This window comes from Pseudophryne corroboree (genome assembly GCF_028390025.1).
Source record: "Pseudophryne corroboree isolate aPseCor3 chromosome 3 unlocalized genomic scaffold, aPseCor3.hap2 SUPER_3_unloc_33, whole genome shotgun sequence".
In the NCBI taxonomy this organism is placed as follows: Eukaryota; Metazoa; Chordata; class Amphibia; order Anura; family Myobatrachidae; genus Pseudophryne; species Pseudophryne corroboree.
The window spans coordinates 1095162-1114910 of record NW_026967523.1 but is presented as its reverse complement, the minus strand read 5'-3'; the positions used below and the strand labels follow the sequence as shown (position 1 = coordinate 1114910).

At 47.2% G+C, this 19749-nt stretch overlaps 1 protein-coding gene across 1 annotated transcript; it reads right to left on the bottom strand.

Annotated features, from left to right (window-relative positions):
* Positions 1-506: 506 nt before the first annotated feature.
* On the bottom strand, positions 507-19685 carry LOC134984056 (gastrula zinc finger protein XlCGF26.1-like). The gene is made up of 2 exons (XM_063949696.1): positions 19249-19685; positions 507-2989 (listed from the first exon to the last, which is right to left on the bottom strand). The coding sequence occupies exons 1-2, from the start codon at positions 19670-19672 to the stop codon at positions 1491-1493; spliced, it is 1923 nt and encodes a 640-aa protein (XP_063805766.1). The 5' UTR covers positions 19673-19685; the 3' UTR covers positions 507-1490.
* Positions 19686-19749: the final 64 nt, after the last annotated feature.

The following is a 19749-nucleotide window of genomic DNA, read 5'->3' as shown; positions in this document are numbered from 1 at the left end:
TGTGATGTCACATCTGCGATCATCTCTGATTAACCCCCTATAAGCTTCCAGAGTGCACCTCACATCTCATCTTTTCCAAGTTACTACAAATGATATGAGATCGGTAGCAGCACTACTTTCAGGATTATTACACAGAACACACACAACTACTGCCAGTCCTGTCTCTCCCACTACTGCCAGTCCCGTCTCCCCTCACTACTGCCACCGACCTAGTCTCCCACCACTACTGCAACCCACCCTGTCTCCCCCCACTACTGTCACCCCCCCACTACTGCCACCCGCCCCACCTCCCTGACACCTTAGCTCTGCTTGGGGACAAGATTCTCAGAGTCACTGCCTCCTGCAGTCCCTACTACTACTAACCACCCTGTCTCCCTCCTCTATTGCCATCCGCCCTGTCTCCCCCTAGTACTGCCACCCACCCTGTCTCCCCCCACTATTGCCACCCACCTTGTCTCCCCGCGGCTACTGTCACCCGCACTGTCTCCCCCCACTACTGCCAGCCACTGTGTCTCCCCCCGACACCTCAGCACTGCTTGAGGACAATATTACCCACTGACAGTGCCTTCGGCAGGCCCCACTACAGCACTAGTGCCACCACTCTGTCTCCCCCTCTGACATCTCAGCACTGCTTGGAGATTCTTGGTACTGCTGGTAAGAGTCCTTCATCTGCAGATGGAAGTAAGAAAGCAGGGCAGTAATGAGGCAGAAGCTGCTTCTGTTACCATGGATCCTGATCATGTAGGATTGGGAGTCAGTAAGATTATGTAATAGAGTCACCATCTTACAGGCAGCCGGTGAAGGGAGTAGAGAATGGGTGTTATGTGGCAGGAACGGGCTGGTTAGGTAACAGACTGGCTGCTGCAATCTGTACAAGCTACAAGCGGTGCAATTCTATTGCTAGGAGATCCAGGTAGAGGACATTGCAGTAGTCTATGTGTGATGATACAAGTGTATGTATGACTGTAGGTAGATCTTCTGAGGGAAATAAGTGCTGGAGTCTGGCTCTGTTCCTCAGATGAGGATCTGATTGTGGCTGATACGTGATGTCTAAGTTTCACTCCACAATCCAGGACACCAAGATTCCACACATGATCCGCATTTTGTAACTCTGAACCTCCAAGCGTAAGTCTGGTTGGTTTGCAAAGCTGAACTGTAGCCCTGCCCTTTGTTGGTGAGCTTCTATCTTATGATAGACCTGTTTCACCAGGACTGAGTCACAGCCAACTGGCATCACCCACACCTGGAGCTCAACTAGACAACCATTTAGGATTGGTACTGGGTTCTCAGTACCCTGAGCAAAAGACAGATCATCTTCATAGCAGTGGTAGATGAGTACATGACGTCTGATTATTTCACCATGCGGTAGCATGTATATTGCAAAAAGCATAGGAGATAGGATAAGAATCTTGAAGAACATCATATGGCAATAAGTATACCCCAGAAGATTAAAATGGTTTCTCACCTGACTGATGTCTACAAGAGCTGATTTACTTCTCAGAGTATGGAAATGGCTTCTCACCTGTGTGACTTCGAAGATGTGTATAAAGTTGTGATTTCCAGGTAAAACATTTCCCACACTCAGAGCAAGAAAATGGCTTCTCACCTGTGTGACTTCTCTGATGTTTAACAAGATCTGATTTGTATGCAAAACATTTTCCACACTCAGAACATGGAAATGGATTCTCACCTGTGTGACTTCGCTGATGTTTAACAAGATTTGATTTCTGTGTAAAACATTTCCCGCATTCAGAGCAAGAAAATGGCTTCTCACCTGTGTGAGTTCTCTGATGTTTAACAAGATCTGCTTTGCGTGCAAAACATTTCCCACACTCAGAACATGGAAATGGCTTCTCACCTGTGTGAGTTTTCTGATGTTTAATAAGATCTGATTTCTGTGTAAAACATTTCCCACACTCAGAACATGGAAATGTATTCTCACCTGTGTGACTTCGCTGATGATTAACAAGATGTGATTTCTGTGTAAAACATTTCCCGCACTCGGAGCAAGAAAATGGTTTCTCACCTGTGTGACTTCTCTGATGTGTAACAAGATGTGATTTATGTGTAAAACATTTCCCACACTCAGAACATGGAAATGTATTCTCACCTGTGTGACTTCGCTGATGCTTAACAAGATGTGATTTCTGTGTAAAACATTTCCCGCACTCGGAGCAAGAAAATGGTTTCTCACCTGTGTGACTTCTCTGATGTGTAACAAGATGTGATATCCGTGTAAAACATTTCCCACACTCAGAACATGGAAATGGCTTCTCATCTTTGTGACTTTGCTGACGTGCAACAAGATGTGATTTCCGTGCAAAACATTTCCCACACTCAGAACATGGAAATGGCCTCTCACCCGTGTGACTTCGCTGATGTGTAACAAGATGTGATTTCTGGATAAAACATTTCCCACACTCAGAGCAAGAAAATGGCCTCTCACCGGTGTGACTTCTCTGATGTTTAACAAGATCTGATTTCTGTGTAAAACATTTCTCACACTCAGAACATGGAAATGGCCTCTCACCCGTGTGACTTCGCTGATGTGTAACAAGATGTGATTTCTGGATAAAACATTTCCCACACTCAGAGCAAGAAAATGGCCTCTCACCGGTGTGACTTCTCTGATGTTTAACAAGATCTGATTTCTGTGTAAAACATTTCTCACACTCAGAACATGGAAATGGCTTCTCACCTGCCTTAGCTGGCTGATGGATAATAAGCTTTGTGTTCTGTATAAAACATTTGGCATCTATAGAACAGGGAAACTCCATATCTACTGTCAGAGCTGTAACAGATGCACCAATATCAGAGTGATCAGGAGAACATTTCCCAGGATAAGAGGGATCAGCTGATAGAGCTGGATGTATAATTGGGGTAATGGGGTTATCTCCTGGAGAATCCTGTCTACTGTCATTATCATTTATGTCACAATCCGGGGATAACATTAGATGTCCTTCTGAGATATTCCTGCTTGTCTGTCCATCTGCTGGAAATAAAATACATTAAGGAAATGTGACATTTACTGTAACAATATTAATCTTGTAAACAATAGGAGAAGACGACTCTCTGGGACACTTAATTGTAAATGTGTGTGTATAATAAAACATAACTTTTAATGAAGGCTTTATAATATTGTGTCAGACTATCATTGTGTCCACCCTCCTGAGAACACTCACAATAACAAATGTAATATTATAACAAGACTTAGATATATCTCTCTCTTGTACTGGTAACTAACCATGAAGAATAAATGGAGATGTAGTCACTCGCCAAGTCCTATGTCAGCACCAATGTAAAACAATGGATGGGGAACATATCGTATGAACTGGAGATTCTAGCTGAACAATAACATCAGTCGTATAAGCTAATGGGTCAGAGAAATGTCTCCTAACGTTACTCCTGGAAGCATTGGTAAGGAAGCATTCCTTTATGTGTGTGCTCATACGCTGGTAAGCCTGTACAAGTGTTACTAACCCTTATATAAAGTATATTGCTACAGCAGAGTAGGTGTGGAACAAGGTACTTTACATGCAATACGCCATATGATACCCTGTAATCATCATCATCTGCTAGGTTATAATCCACTCTTACACCCCCATCATCAGTGTTTTACCTCTATTCTCTCAATAGTAATAAGGATGATGTGTGTACGATAAGTATGATATAGAGAATGACATATCAGAATCTATACAGCTGCCGCCATACTTCTGCTTCTCATACGTGTGCTACTGGCAACAGTAAACATCTGAGTGAGAGTGCAGGGAAGACAGCAGAGTCTGATGAGAAAGAGATTGGATCTGCCTTTGCAGGGATGTACCACACTTGTTAGTATATAAAATAATAAATAAGAGGTCCGTGGCCTGAGTCCATCTAGATGTGTTTTCTGGATCTCTCCTCACTAAGGGGCTTCTTATCTACCTTACCTGATAGCTTACCATGCCTTCAAAAAAGGTTAAGAAGGTACCAAATCGGCCCCACCTGTGCATCTGTTTGGTACCTCAAATTCAGTTGGTCCTTCTGAGACTGATACAACATCATCTGCTTCTTCTTGTCAGGCGCACAGCCCAGCTGTAATGGCTGTGTCAGGAATCGACTTACCAGACTGGCATCCGTCCGCCGCTGCGGACTCCGTCCTGGCTCCCTGCGGTCACCTGTCGCCTATGCCCCTGCCATGGGACATCATCAAGGTCCTGGGAACACTCCTGAGCCAGCGGGCGTGTGCGCGCCGCGTCCCCGCTGGGCCGCGGCGTGGGCGCCGCCATGACAGTTTCCAAACAGCTAGTATGCTGCGGCCAATCCGGTGCGTGGCCGCACCCACTGTCCTTTCCTCCATCCAATCCCTGCACACCATGGGGTATATAGGAGGCTACAGTTTCACCTCACAGGCATCCTGGACTTTGTGTCATTCTGACAACCTGCATGAAAGGATCGGCTCCTGTTTCTCCTGAGTTCCTGGTTCTCTGCTAAGAACTTATACTCCTGGTGATTCTGCTTTGCTCCCGTGGAACTTCAAGGCTCAGCAATACCAGCAACCTGCATTGGGCTTCACACTCATCACCACCTTGTGTGCTTCAGCCTGCAGTTGAAGACTAAACTCCAGGTGTGTTCATTCCTCCACCTGTGACACAGCTTGCTGCTGCCAGTGCCTCATCACCTGCACTGTGAGTTGGTCTCCTGCTTATGCTCAGGTTTGCAATATCCATCTACTGCCTTAGTTCTCTGTTTTAAAACCCTGCTCTGGTTTCCAAACCAGTATCATTTCATTAACATTCATTCTGTTGTTTTACATTACCGGATATGATTTCTCAAGTCATCTATCATCCATTGCCATAGACTATTTGTTATCATTCCAAGTATTTGACTTTCTCATCTGATATTATTATTTCTGCTGCATTTCTGTTTAAAACTTATCTGCTAATAAAATACCATTGCGCTCATGCGCAAGAACGTGATACAACCTCCTCGTCTCTTTCCTCCTACCTCCACTGACCCACTAGCGCCCCCTCCGGGGACACAGACCAAACACAATCTGACAGTAAGTCCAGGATCGATGGACTCGGATGGTGGACGGAGTGTGGGGTCAGAGGCCTTGCAAAATCTGGTCTCCCGTCTGGATGGTCAAGAGGTTGCGCAGCAGCAGATGCTTCACTTTCTACAAGGGATGTCCTCCCGATTGGATACACTGCAGCAATCCCTGCCAAGTGTACTCTCACCTACTGTTACCCCAGCACCTGCCAGTGCTGTAAGTTCTTCTATGTCGGCTGCATCAGCTCCAGTGTCTCGTCTGCACCTGCCCGTGCCGAGCAAATATGATGGCAGTCCTAAATTATGTCGCGGGTTTCTTAATCAGTGCGAAATACAGTTTGAGTTATTGCCACATAACTTTCCTACACCAAGGTCCAAGGTTGCCTACATCATTTCCTTACTCTCTGGATCTGCTCTGAATTGGGTGTCTCCTCTGTGGGAACGTGCTGACCCTCTGATCAATAACTACTCAGACTTCGTGTCAACCTTTAGACGGATCTTTGACGAGCCCGGTCGTGCAACATCAGCTTCGGCAGACCTGATCCAACTTCGTCAAGGTAACCGAAGCATGGGACAATATGTCATCCAGTTCCAGACGTTGGCTGCAGAAGTCCAATGGAACAACCAAGCTTTGGTAGCAACCTTCTGGCACGGACTTTCGGATCGGATCAAGGACGAACTGGCAACCCGTGACATCCCTGTTCAACTGTCTGACTTGATCTCCCTGTGTATAAAGCTGGACTCTCGCATCCGCGAACGCAATAATGAACGCGCTCGGAGTGAACCTCGCAGAGTAAGGTTCATACCTTCTGTACAGTTTCAGCCTCCTTCTTCTGACGAGCCTATGCAGGTAAATAGGTCCCGCCTAACCCCTGAGGAGCGGGCAAGAAGATTACGAGAGAGGCTTTGCCTATACTGTGCTGCTGCGGGTCATCAAATTAACTCCTGCACGATGCGTTCGGGAAACGCCAGATCCTGACTTGTAAGGGAGGAGTCAAGTTAGGATCATTCAGTCAAGCTCCTTCTCAACAAGATCTTATTCTTCCAGTGACGCTAGAAACTTCTGTTGGGCTCCAGTCTGCATCAGCATTAGTGGACTGCGGTGCTGCAGGAAATTTTATCACCCAAGCTGCGGTAAACAAATTTTGCTTGTCTACCTGTGAACTCTCTTATCCTGTATACATTACTGCTGTGGATGGTAGTAGAATCTCTAAAGGGAACATTTCACATCAAACTACCCCAGTGGTTCTGGGAGTTGGATTTCTCCATTCAGAAGTGATCAAGTTCCTGGTCATCCCTCAAGCCACCCAGGAGATTGTCTTGGGCATGCCTTGGCTTCAACTACATAACCCACAGTTCGACTGGACAACGTTGCAGCTTACCTCATGGAGTTCACACTGTCATCATTCCTGCTTAGCCCAAGTGTGTCCCATCAAGTCTACCGAAGTAAAGTCACAGCTAACACTCCCAGCAGCTTATCAAGACTTCGCAGACGTCTTCTGTGAAAAGGCTGCTGATATCCTGCCGCCCCATAGGGAATGGGATTGTCCCATCGATCTCCTTCCTGGCAAGAAGCCACCCAGGGGGCGCACCTACCCTTTGTCTGTTCCTGAAACAGAGGCGATGAGTAATTACATCAGAGAGAATCTTCAGAAAGGATTCATCCGTCCGTCATCATCACCCGCTGGTGCAGGTTTCTTCTTCGTCAAAAAGAAGGATGGTGGACTACGTCCATGCATTGACTATCGGGGTCTCAATGACATTACCATCAAGAATAGTTATCCTCTACCACTTATTACCGAACTTTTTGATAGAGTTAAGGGGGCTCGCATCTTTACCAAGTTAGATCTCCGCGGTGCCTATAATCTCATCAGAATCCGGAGTGGTGACGAGTGGAAGACAGCCTTCAACACTCAAGATGGCCATTATGAATACCTGGTAATGCCATTTGGGTTAAGTAATGCTCCAGCGGTATTCCAACACTTCGTGAACGAGATCTTTCGTGATGTCCTGTATAAGTACCTTGTTGTTTACTTAGATGATATTCTTATCTTTTCTCAAGACCTTCCATCTCATCGCCTACAAGTCTGTGAAGTTCTCCGACGTCTTCGTGAGAACCGTCTCTACGGGAAATTATCTAAATGTACCTTCGAAGTTCCCTCTATACCCTTCCTGGGGTATATAATTTCCGGATCGGATCTTCAGATGGACCCGGCAAAATTAGAAGCCATTGCCAATTGGTCCATTCCAAACTCCCTCAAATCTATCCAGCGGTTCCTGGGTTTTGCCAACTATTATAGAAAATTTATTCGAGGATTCTCCACTCTCATCGCTCCTATTACCAACCTGACTCGGAAAGGGGCAGATCATTCCAACTGGTCAGAAGAAGCCTTGGCAGCCTTCCGGAAGATCAAGCTAGCCTTTATGTCTGCTCCAGTGCTGTCACAGCCAGATGTCAACAGGCCGTTCGAGTTGGAGGTAGATGCCTCTACAGTTGGGGTTGGAGCTGTTCTCTCCCAGAAGGGATCTGATGGGAAAGTTCACCCTTGTGGATTCTTTTCTCGCAAGTTTCTTCCCGCAGAAGCTAACTACTCCGTGGGAGATCAAGAGTTACTGGCAATCAAACTGGCTCTCGAGGAATGGAGATATCTCCTAGAAGGGGCTAAACATCCGTTTAACATCTTCACGGATCATAAAAACCTGCTATACCTAAAAGCAGCTCAGTGCCTTAACCCTCGCCAGTCCAGGTGGGCTATGTTTTTCTCACGTTTTAATTTTAGGCTTCATTTCCGCCCAGGTTCACAGAATGTGAAAGCCGACGCATTATCCCGGTCCATGGAATCAGAAGAGGGAACATCTGACTCTGTGCCACATTCCATCCTGAGTCCCGTGGTTTTCGCTGCCTCTCAAGTCTCTCCAGCTCCACCTCCGGGTAAGACTTTTGTTTCCCCAGAACTCCGTCCCAAGTTGCTAGCTTGGGCCCACCAATCCAAGTTCACTGGTCATCCTGGTGTCCTGAAGACATTCAAGTTCCTTTCTGCGTCATATTGGTGGCCGAAGATGAAAGTGGACATCCAGGATTTCGTGGCATCCTGTCCTAAATGTGTGCAGCACAAGACTCCTCGTCAGTCTCCAGCAGGTCAGTTACAACCCTTATCTGTCCCTAATCGTCCTTGGTCTCACCTATCAATGGATTTTATCACTGATCTTCCACCTTCTCAGGGACATAACACTATTTGGGTTGTAGTGGACAGATTTTCCAAGATGGCTCATTTCGTTCCTCTCCAGGGTCTCCCTTCAGCCCCGAAACTTGCCCAGATCTTCCTACAGGAGATCTTCCGTTTACACGGTTTACCCTCCGAAATAATATCTGATCGGGGGGTACAGTTTGTAGCAAGATTTTGGAGGGCCCTCTGTTCTGCCATGCAGATAAAATTGAAATTCTCGTCATCATACCATCCTCAGACGAACGGGCAGACAGAGAGAGTCAATCAAGAACTTGAGACTTTCCTAAGGCTATATGTAACATCCTCCCAGGATGATTGGTTCAATCTGCTCCCATGGGCCGAGTTTGCCCATAACTTTCGTTACCACACTGCTACAGACACGACACCTTTCTTTGCAGTCTATGGGCAACATCCCCGGGTACCTGAATTCCAAGAACTCCCTCACATGGATGTTCCTGCTGCCACTACTGCTCTGACTCAGTTTTCCTCCATTTGGAAAAGAATTCATGTTTCCCTCAAAAAAGCCTCCAGTCGATACAAGATCTACGCCGACCGCAAGAGACGTGCGGTTCCCCATTTGAAACCGGGGGACAGGGTTTGGTTATCAACCCGCAACCTTCGTCTCAGGGTCCCATCCATGAAGTTTGCACCACGCTTCATTGGTCCATACCCTATTGAGAGTGTCATCAACCCAGTGGCTTACAAGTTGAAATTACCACCTTCACTTCGTATTCCTAATGCCTTTCACATTTCTCTCCTCAGACCTCTAGTCCTAAACCGCTTTCAGAATACTCTTCCAGCAGGTCCCAAGGTTCGAACTCAGCGGGGCGTGGAATTTGAGATCAACAAGATTCTGGACTCTCGTTGCCGGTATGGACGTCTCCAGTACCTGGTCGATTGGTTCGGTTATGGCCCAGAGGAGAGAAGCTGGGTGAATTCATCTGATGTCCATGCTCCTAGGTTGGTCCGTGTCTTCCACAGCACTCATCCCTCCAAACCACGTGGGTGTTCGGTGTCCACCCCTAAAGGAGGGGGTACTGTCAGGAATCGACTTACCAGACTGGCATCCGTCCGCCGCTGCGGACTCCGTCCTGGCTCCCTGCGGTCACCTGTCGCCTATGCCCCTGCCATGGGACATCATCAAGGTCCTGGGAACACTCCTGAGCCAGCGGGCGTGTGCGCGCCGCGTCCCCGCTGGGCCGCGGCGTGGGCGCCGCCATGACAGTTTCCAAACAGCTAGTATGCTGCGGCCAATCCGGTGCGTGGCCGCACCCACTGTCCTTTCCTCCATCCAATCCCTGCACACCATGGGGTATATAGGAGGCTACAGTTTCACCTCACAGGCATCCTGGACTTTGTGTCATTCTGACAACCTGCATGAAAGGATCGGCTCCTGTTTCTCCTGAGTTCCTGGTTCTCTGCTAAGAACTTATACTCCTGGTGATTCTGCTTTGCTCCCGTGGAACTTCAAGGCTCAGCAATACCAGCAACCTGCATTGGGCTTCACACTCATCACCACCTTGTGTGCTTCAGCCTGCAGTTGAAGACTAAACTCCAGGTGTGTTCATTCCTCCACCTGTGACACAGCTTGCTGCTGCCAGTGCCTCATCACCTGCACTGTGAGTTGGTCTCCTGCTTATGCTCAGGTTTGCAATATCCATCTACTGCCTTAGTTCTCTGTTTTAAAACCCTGCTCTGGTTTCCAAACCAGTATCATTTCATTAACATTCATTCTGTTGTTTTACATTACCGGATATGATTTCTCAAGTCATCTATCATCCATTGCCATAGACTATTTGTTATCATTCCAAGTATTTGACTTTCTCATCTGATATTATTATTTCTGCTGCATTTCTGTTTAAAACTTATCTGCTAATAAAATACCATTGCGCTCATGCGCAAGAACGTGATACAACCTCCTCGTCTCTTTCCTCCTACCTCCACTGACCCACTAGCGCCCCCTCCGGGGACACAGACCAAACACAATCTGACAGGCTGAAGACATCTTAAGACACTCTAGATGGTCCTGTTACTCTACGCTCTATACATTCTATGTTATCTAGATTTAAGGACTGAAATAACCTCAGAACTTAACTCTAATATTCAAGCTTTGAGGTCCAGTATCAGTGAGATTGGCACTCATACAGACTAAGATGAAAGAGATTGTTGCGTCTCACAAAGATCTGATTTCAGCACATGACACCCTTCAGGAAGACCTGGTCTCTATTCGTGATAAAGTCATTGATTTAGAAGACTGGTCTCGGAGAAATAATATCAGAATAATGGGCGTTCCGGATTCTGTTACAAATGCAGAGCTTTATGATTATGCCACGGTCCTCTTTTCAGAAACTTCCACCAAAGGCTTCTGCTGCTGACCATCTTATTGATAGGATCCATAGACTCCCAAAGTCCAAACAGGCCTCTATCCAAGCACACTCTGCTCGGGGTCCACTTTTTCACATTAAAGAACGCATTCTACAAGCCGCTTTGTCTTCCTCATCCACAGCTTAGTGCCTGGATAATCTGCGCTATTTCCGTATATTTCTCCTGCGACACTGGCCAAAAGGCATCTATTCCACCCAAGGAAATGTGCAATACAAATGGGGCTTTCCTACTAAGCTTATTGTAATGCGATACGGCGCCTTCACAGTGATACCTTCACCCGAGGATGGCCCTGCTATTCTGAAAAAGTGGGACATTCCTGTTGACAGCCCTTCATGACACTTTACCTAAACCATTACCGGAGGAGTTGTCTTCCGTCTCCAAGTAATATGATAAAGGAGTAAGACTGTTACAGACACTCAGTCTGTTTCCTACTGTAACATGTGCCAACTGGGACTAAGTTACTGGGCATGGATCTATTTTTTTTGCTTTTGTTATGGGTATAAAACGTATATTTTTATCTTTATTTCCTGTGCTATATAATTGCTATATAGTATATGATCTGACATTCTTTCCACTGTTACGTTTCATAATACCTTTCTAGAATGTTTGGGTGTTCAGGTAAAGCATGACTGATCCATGTAACATCCTGTTGCCCTTATAACGGTGTTGATAGAACCTACATTGGATATCAGGCCATGTTCTTGGCCTTTACCTCCTTAGGATACATTGGTTACATTGAGATTTGATATTTCTTTCTACAATTGTTACTATGCTGATTAGATTTTGCACTCTCGTATGGCTACTTGGGGTAGTTGGTGGGTTTCCCTTTTAGGCCCGACCGCCACCTTTTTCTACCTTTCTGTGACGGTACCCTAGTGACGGAATCTCTAGCTCCTTTACGGACACTATTTCTGTTTGTCTCCCATATTTGTTCCCTATTTTATTTCTTATGTTGATAGTTTGAAGTATGCACACGCCCTACAGACTCTATTGGACTTTGCACAGATGATCTTAGATGTTTCATACCATGATCTGATCTCTCTCTATCACGGCGACGTTTTTAAGTCTTAATGTAAAAGGTCTTTATTCTCCCCGTAAGAGACGTCTTGCATTAAAATATTTCGCTGACCAGAAGGCGGCGGTGGTAGCCATTCAGGAATCACATGTTCCATTGCACTCTGCCCCTCAGTTTACCAATCACTACCCAACATGCTATATCTCCTGTGGTGTAGCCATCCTTTCTAATAGATCCTGCCCCTTTCACCTAGACAGCAAGTGGGTGGAATGCAATGGTAGATATTGGATTCTAGTTGGGAAAATTCTTTATAAATATGTCACCCTCACTTCTCTCTATGCCCCTAATGCCAGACAGCCCCAATTTCTTAGAGAGAAAAGGCCATCAATCAAGTGCGAGGGGACAGGTAATAAACACGGAATGTGCTGGATTCTGAATGTGAGGGAAGAGCAGGAGTATAATAGGGGTTAATGGCTCCTGATGTATGAGATACACCAGAGAGTGTGGGGAGACTGGTCAGATCTCTGGGCTGGTAATACACAGTTACATGATGTGAGGGGGAGAGCAGGAGTATAATAGGGGCTGATGGCTCCTGATGTATTAGATACACCAGAGAGTGTGGGGAGGAGACTGGTCAGATCTCTGGGCTGGTAATACACAGTTACATGATGTGAGGGGGAGAGCAGGAGTATAATAGGGGCTGATGGCTCCTGATGTATGAGATACACCAGAGAGTGTGGGGAGGAGACTGGTCAGATCTCTGGGCTGGTAATAATAAGATTTTACTTACCGATAAATCTATTTCTCGTAGTCCGTAGTGGATGCTGGGACTCCGTAAGGACCATGGGGAATAGCGGCTCCGCAGGAGACAGGGCACAATAATAAAAGCTTAAGGATCAGGTGGTGTGCACTGGCTCCTCCCCCTATGACCCTCCTCCAAGCCTCAGTTAGGATACTGTGCCCGGACGAGCGTACACAATAAGGAAGGATATTGAATCCCGGGTAAGACTCATACCAGCCACACCAATCACACCGTACAACTCGTGATCTGAACCCAGTTAACAGTATGATAAATACAAAGGAACCTCTGAAAAGACGGCTCACAACAATAATAACCCGAATTTTTGTAACAATAACTATATACAAGTATTGCAGACAATCCGCACTTGGGATGGGCGCCCAGCATCCACTACGGACTACGAGAAATAGATTTATCGGTAAGTAAAATCTTATTTTCTCTGACGTCCTAGTGGATGCTGGGACTCCGTAAGGACCATGGGGATTATACCAAAGCTCCCAAACGGGCGGGAGAGTGCGGATGACTCTGCAGCACCGAATGAGAGAACTCCAGGTCCTCCTCAGCCAGGGTATCAAATTTGTAGAATTTTGCAAATGTGTTTGCCCCTGACCAAGTAGCAGCTCGGCAAAGTTGTAAAGCCGAGACCCCTCGGGCAGCCGCCCAAGATGAGCCCACCTTCCTTGTGGAATGGGCTTTTACTGATTTTGGCTGTGGCAAGCCTGCCACAGAATGTGCAAGCTGAATTGTACTACAAATCCAACGAACAATCGTCTGCTTTGAAGCAGGAGCACCCAGTTTGTTGGGTGCATACAGGATAAACAGCGAGTCAGATTTTCTGACTCCAGCCGTCCTGGAAACATATATTTTCAAGGCCCTGACAACGTCAAGCAACTTAGAGTCCTCTAAGTCCCTAGTAGCCGCAGGTACCACAATAGGTTGGTTCATGTGAAATGCAGAAACCACCTTAGGTAGAAATTGAGGACGAGTTCTCAATTCTGCCTTGTCAGAATGAAAAATTAAGTAAGGGCTTTTATATGATAAAGCCGCCAATTCTGACACACGCCTGGCTGAAGCCAAGGCTAACAGCATCGTCACCTTCCATGTGAGATATTTTAAGTCCACAGTGGTAAGTGGTTCAAACCAATGTGACTTTAGAAAACTCAACACAACATTGAGATCCCAAGGTGCCACTGGAGGCACAAAAGGAGGCTGTATATGCAGCACCCCTTTTACAAATGTCTGAACTTCAGGTACTGAAGCCAGTTCTTTCTGGAAGAAAATCGACAGGGCTGAAATTTGAACCTTAATGGACCCTAATTTTAGGCCCATAGACAGTCCTGTTTGCAGGAAATGAAGGAAACGACCCAGTTGAAATTCCTCTGTAGGGGCCTTCTTGGCCTCACACCACGCAACATATTTACGCCAAATGCGGTGATAATGTTTTGCGGTTACGTCCTTCCTGGCTTTGACCAGGGTAGGGATGACTTCTTCTGGAATGCCTTTTTCCTTCAGGATCCGGCGTTCAACCGCCATGCCGTCAAACGCAGCCGCGGTAAGTCTTGGAACAGACAAGGCCCCTGCAGTAGCAGGTCCTTTCTTAGAGGTAGAGGCCACGGTTCGTCCGTGAGCATCTCTTGAAGTTCCGGGTACCAAGTCCTTCTTGGCCAATCCGGAACCACGAGTATAGTTCTTACTCCTCTCCTTCTTATGATTCTCAGTACTTTTGGTATGAGAGGCAGAGGAGGGAACACATACACTGACTGGTACACCCACGGCGTTACCAGAGCGTCCACCGCTATTGCCTGAGGGTCCCTTGACCTGGCGCAATATCTGTCCAGTTTTTTGTTTAGACGGGACGCCATCATGTCCACCTTTGGTTTTTCTCAACGGTTTACAATCAGGTGGAAGACTTCTGGGTGAAGTCCCCACTCTCCCGGGTGAAGGTCGTGTCTGCTGAGGAAATCTGCTTTCCAGTTGTCCACTCCCGGAATGAACACTGCTGACAGTGCTATCACATGATTTTCCGCCCAGCATAGAATCCTTGCAGCTTCTGCCATTGCCCTCCTGCTTCTCGTGCCGCCCTGTCTGTTTACGTGGGCGACTGACGTGATGTTGTCCGATTGGATCAACACCGCCTGACCCTGAAGCAGAGGTTTTGCTTGACTTAGGGCATTGTAAATGGCCCTTAGTTCCAGAATGTTTATATGAAGAGATGTTTCCATGCTTGATCACAAGCCCTGGAAATTCCTTCCCTGTGTGACTGCTCCCCAGCCTCTCAGGCTGGCATCCGTGGTTACCAGGATCCAATCCTGAATGCCAAATCTGCGGCCCTCTAGTAGATGAGCACTCTGCAGCCACCACAGGAGAGACACCCTTGTCCTTGGCGACAGGGTTATCCGCTGATGCATCTGAAGATGCGAACCGGACCATTTGTCCAGTAGATCCCACTGAAATGTTCTTGCATGGAATCTTCCGAATGGAATCGCTTCGTAAGAAGCCACCATTTTTCCCAGGACCCTCGTGCACTGATGCACTGAGACCTGGCCTGGTTTTAGGAGGTTCCTGACTAGCTCGGATAACTCCCTGGCCTTCTCCTCTGGGAGAAACACCTTCTTCTGGACTGTGTCCAGAATCATTCCTAGGAACAGTAGACGTGTCGTTGGAATCAGCTGCGATTTTGGAATATTTAGAATCCACCCGTGCTGGCGTAACACTACCTGAGATAGTGCCACTCCGACTTCTAACTGTTCCCTGGTCCTTGCCCTTATCAGGAGATCGTCCAAGTAAGGGATAATTAAGATGCCTTTTCTTCGTAGAAGAATCATAATTTCGGCCATTACCTTGGTAAAGACCCGAGGTGCCGTGGACAATCCAAACGGCAGCGTCTGAAACTGATAATGACAGTTTTGTACTACAAACCTGAGGTACCCTTGGTGAGAAGGGTATATTGGGACGTGGAGATAAGCATCTTTGATGTCCAGAGACACCATATAGTCCCCTTCTTCCAGGTTCGCTATCACTGCTCTGAGTGACTCCATCTTGAATTTGAACCTTTTTATGTAAGTGTTCAAGGATTTCAGATTTAAAATTGGTCTCACCGAGCCGTCCGGCTTCGGTACCACGAACAGCGTGGAATAATACCCCTTTCCCTGTTGTAAGAGGGGTACCTTGATTATCACCTGCTGGGAATACAGCTTGTGAATGGCTTCCAAAACTGCCTCCCTGTCGGAGGGAGACTTTGGTAAAGCAGACTTCAGGAACCGATGAGGGGGAAACGCCTCGAATTCCAGTTTGTACCCCTGCGATACTACCTGTAGAATCCAGGGATCCACTTGCAAGTGAGCCCACTGCGCGTTGAAATTCTTGAGACGGGCCCCCACCATGTCTGAGTCTGCTTGTAAAGCCCCAGCGTCATGCTGAAGACTTGGCAGAAGCAGGGGAGGGCTTCTGCTCCTGGGAAGCGGCTGCATGGTGCAGTCTTTTTCCTTTTCCTCTGCCCCGGGGCAGAAAGGAGTGGCCTTTTGCTCGCTTGTACTTATGGGAACGAAAGGACTGAGTTTGAAAAGACGGTGTCTTTTTCTGCTGATGTGAAGTGACCTGGGGTAAAAAGGTGGATTTCCCAGCCGTTGCCGTGGCCACCAGGTCCGATAGACCAGCCCCAAATAACTCCTCCCCTTTATACGGCAATACTTCCATGTGCCGTTTGGAATCCGCATCCCATGACCACTGTCGCGTCCATAACGCTCTTCTGGCAGAGATGGACGTAGCACTTACTCTTGATGCCAGGGTGCAAATATCCCTCTGTGCATCACGCATATATAGCAATGCATCCTTTAAATGTTCTATAGTTAACAAAATATTGTCCCTATCCAGGGTATCAATATTCTCAGTCAGGGAATCCGACCATGCGACTCCAGCACTGCACATCCAGGCTGAGGCGATTGCTGGTCGCAGTATAACACCAGTATGTGTGTATATACTTTTTAGGATATTTTCCAGCCTTCTATCAGCTGGTTCCTTGAGGGTGGCCGTATCAGGAGACGGTAACGCTACTTGTTTAGATAAACGCGTGAGCGCCTTATCTACCCTAGGGGGTGTTTCCCAACGCGCCCTAACCTCTGGCGGGAAAGGGTATAGTGCTAATAATTTATTAGAAATTAGCTGTTTTTTATCGGGGGAAACTCACGCTTTATCACACACCTCATTTATTTCATCTGACTCAGGAAAAACTATTGGTAGTTTTTTCACACCCCACATAATACCCTTCTTTGTGGTACTTGTAGTGTCAGAAAGGTTCAATGCTTCTTTCATTGCCGTGATCATGTAACGTGTGGCCCTACTGGACATTACGTTTGTCTCGTCACCGTCGACACTAGACTCAGTATCTGTGTCTGGGTCTGTGTCGACCCACTGAGGTAACGGGCGTTTTAGGGCCCCTGACGGTGTCTGAGACGCCTGGAAAGGCATTAATTGATTTGCCGGCTGTCTCATGTCGTCAACAGTTTTTTGCAAAGTGCTGACATTATCACTTAATTGTTTAAATACAATCATCCAGTCAGGTGTCGACTCCCTAGGGGGTGACATCACTAACACAGGCAACTGCTCCGCCTCCACATCATTTTCCTCCTCATACATGTCGACACACGCGTACCGACACACAGCACACACACCGGGAATGCTCTGATAGAGGACAGGACCCCACTTAGCCCTTTGGAGAGACAGAGGGAGAGTCTGCCAGCACACACCCAGCGCTATATATATATATATACAGGGATAACCTTATATAAGTGTTATTCCCTTATAGCTGCTGTTTTATCGTTATTTGCTGCCAAAAGTGCCCCCCCTTCTCTTTTTTACCCTGATTCTGAAGCAGGACTGCAGGGGAGAGTCAGGGAGCCGTCCTTCCAGCGGAGCTGTGAGGGAAAATGGCGCTTGTGTGCTGAGGAGATATGCTCCGCCCCTTCACGACGTCCTTATCTCCCGCTTTTTTGTGTAAAAATGGCAGGGGTTAAAATACATCCATATAGCCCAGGAGCTATATGTGATGTATTCTTTTTGCCACCTAAGGTATATACTGTTATATTGCGTCTCAGGGCGCCCCCCCCCCAGCGCCCTGCACCCTCAGTGACCGGAGTGTGAAGTGTGCTGAGAGCAATGGCGCACAGCTGCGGTGCTGTGCGCTACCTTAGTCTGAAGACAGGATGTCTTCTGCCGCCGATTTCACCGGACCTCTTCGTCTCTTCTGGCTCTGTAAGGGGGACGGCGGCGCGGCTCCGGTGACCCATCCAGGCTGTACCTGTGATCGTCCCTCTGGAGCTAATGTCCAGTAGCCTAAGAAGCCCAATCCACTCTGCACGCAGGTGAGTTCGCTTCTTCTCCCCTTAGTCCCACGATGCAGTGAGCCTGTTGCCAGCAGGACTCACTGAAAATAAAAAAACCTAAACTAAACTTTTATTCTAAGCAGCTCAGGAGAGCCACCTAGATTGCACCCATCTCGGCCGGGCACAAAAATCTAACTGAGGCTTGGAGGAGGGTCATAGGGGGAGGAGCCAGTGCACACCACCTGATCCTTAAGCTTTTATTATTGTGCCCTGTCTCCTGCGGAGCCGCTATTCCCCATGGTCCTTACGGAGTCCCAGCATCCACTAGGACGTCAGAGAAACACAGTTACATGATGTGAGGGGGAGAGCAGGAGTATAATAGGGACTGATGGCTCCTGATGTATGAGATACACCAGAGAGTGTGGAAAGGAGACTGGTCAGATATCTGGGCTGGTAACACACAGTGACATGATGTGAGGGGGAGAGCAGGAGTATAATAGGGGCTGATGGCTCCTGATGTATGAGATACACCAGAGAGTGTGGGGAGGAGACTGGTCAGATCTCTGGGCTGGTAATACACAGTGACATGATGTGAGGGGAGAGCAGGAGTATAATAGGGGCTGATGGCTCCTGATGTATGAGATACACTAGAGAGTGTGGGGAAGAGACTGGTCAGATATCTGGGCTGGTAACACAGTGACATGATGTGAGGGGAGAGCAGGAGTATAATAGGGGCTGATGGCTCCTGATGTATGAGATACACCAGAGAGTGTGGGGAGGAGACTGGTCAGATCTCTGGGCTGGTAACACACAGCGACATGATGTGAGGAGGAGAGCAGGAGTATAATAGGGGCTGATGGCTCCTGAAGTATGAGATACACCAGACAGTGTGGGAAGGAGACTGGTCAGATATCTGGGCTGGTAACACACAGTGACATGATGTGAGGGGGAGAGCAGGAGTATAATAGAGACTGATGGCTCCTGATGTATGAGATACACCAGAGAGTGTGGGGAGGAGACTGGTCAGATCTCTGGGCTGGTAACACACACTGACATGATGTGAGGGGGGAGCAGGAGTATAATAGGGGCTGATGCCTCCTGAAGTATGAGATACACCAGAGAGTGTGGGGAGGAGACTGGTCAGATCTATGAACTGGTAACACACAGTGACATGATGTGAGGGGGAGAGCAGGAGTATAATAGGGGCTGATAGCTCATCATGTATGAGATACACCAGAGAGTCTAGGGAGGAGACTGGTCAGATCTCTGGGCTAGTAACACACAGTGACATGATGTAAGGGGGAGAGCAGGAGTATAATAGGGACTGATGGCTCCTGACTTCCTCACTGGGAAAATATATATTCCTCATTAGTTTGTACTTACAGAGGAGGGTGTAGTATAAGAGATTGCTGTAGTGACTGAGCAAGGAGAATATGTGACTCTTTTCTGTATTAAATGATTATTACTCACCTTTGCCGATATCTGTAGGGATCTCCTCCTCCTTACACTGCTGATCACCCCTCACATACGTCTCTTCTTCTCCCTCTATATCTTCTGCCTTTATATCAGTCACATACGTCTCTTCTTCTCCCTCTATATCTTCTGCCTTTATATCAGTCACATACGTCTCTTCTCCCTCTATATCTTCTGCCTTTATATCAGTCACATACGTGTCTTCTTCTCCCTCTGAATCTTCTGCCTTTATATCAGTCACATACTTGTCTTCTTCTCCCTCTGTATCGTCTGCCTTTATATCAGTCACATACGTCTCTTCTTCTCCCTCTATATCTTCTGCCTTTATATCAGTCACATACGTCTCTTTTTCTCCCTCTATATCTTCTGCCTTTATATCAGTCACATACGTCTCTTCTTCTCCCGCTGTATCTTCTATCATAATGTCAGTGAGACATTCATCCTAAATAGCCCACAAAACAATATACATTAATAACAGTATAATATCAGTGTATAAGG

Coding starts and splice junctions, on each gene's coding strand:
- LOC134984056 (XM_063949696.1), bottom strand. CDS start 19,672: ATGATAGAAGATACAGCGGGAGAAGAAGAGACGTATGTGACTGATATA. Junction 2,990..19,248: donor CCCTACAGATATCGGCAAAG/GTGAGTAATAAT, acceptor TATTTCCAGCAG/ATGGACAGACAAGCAGGAAT.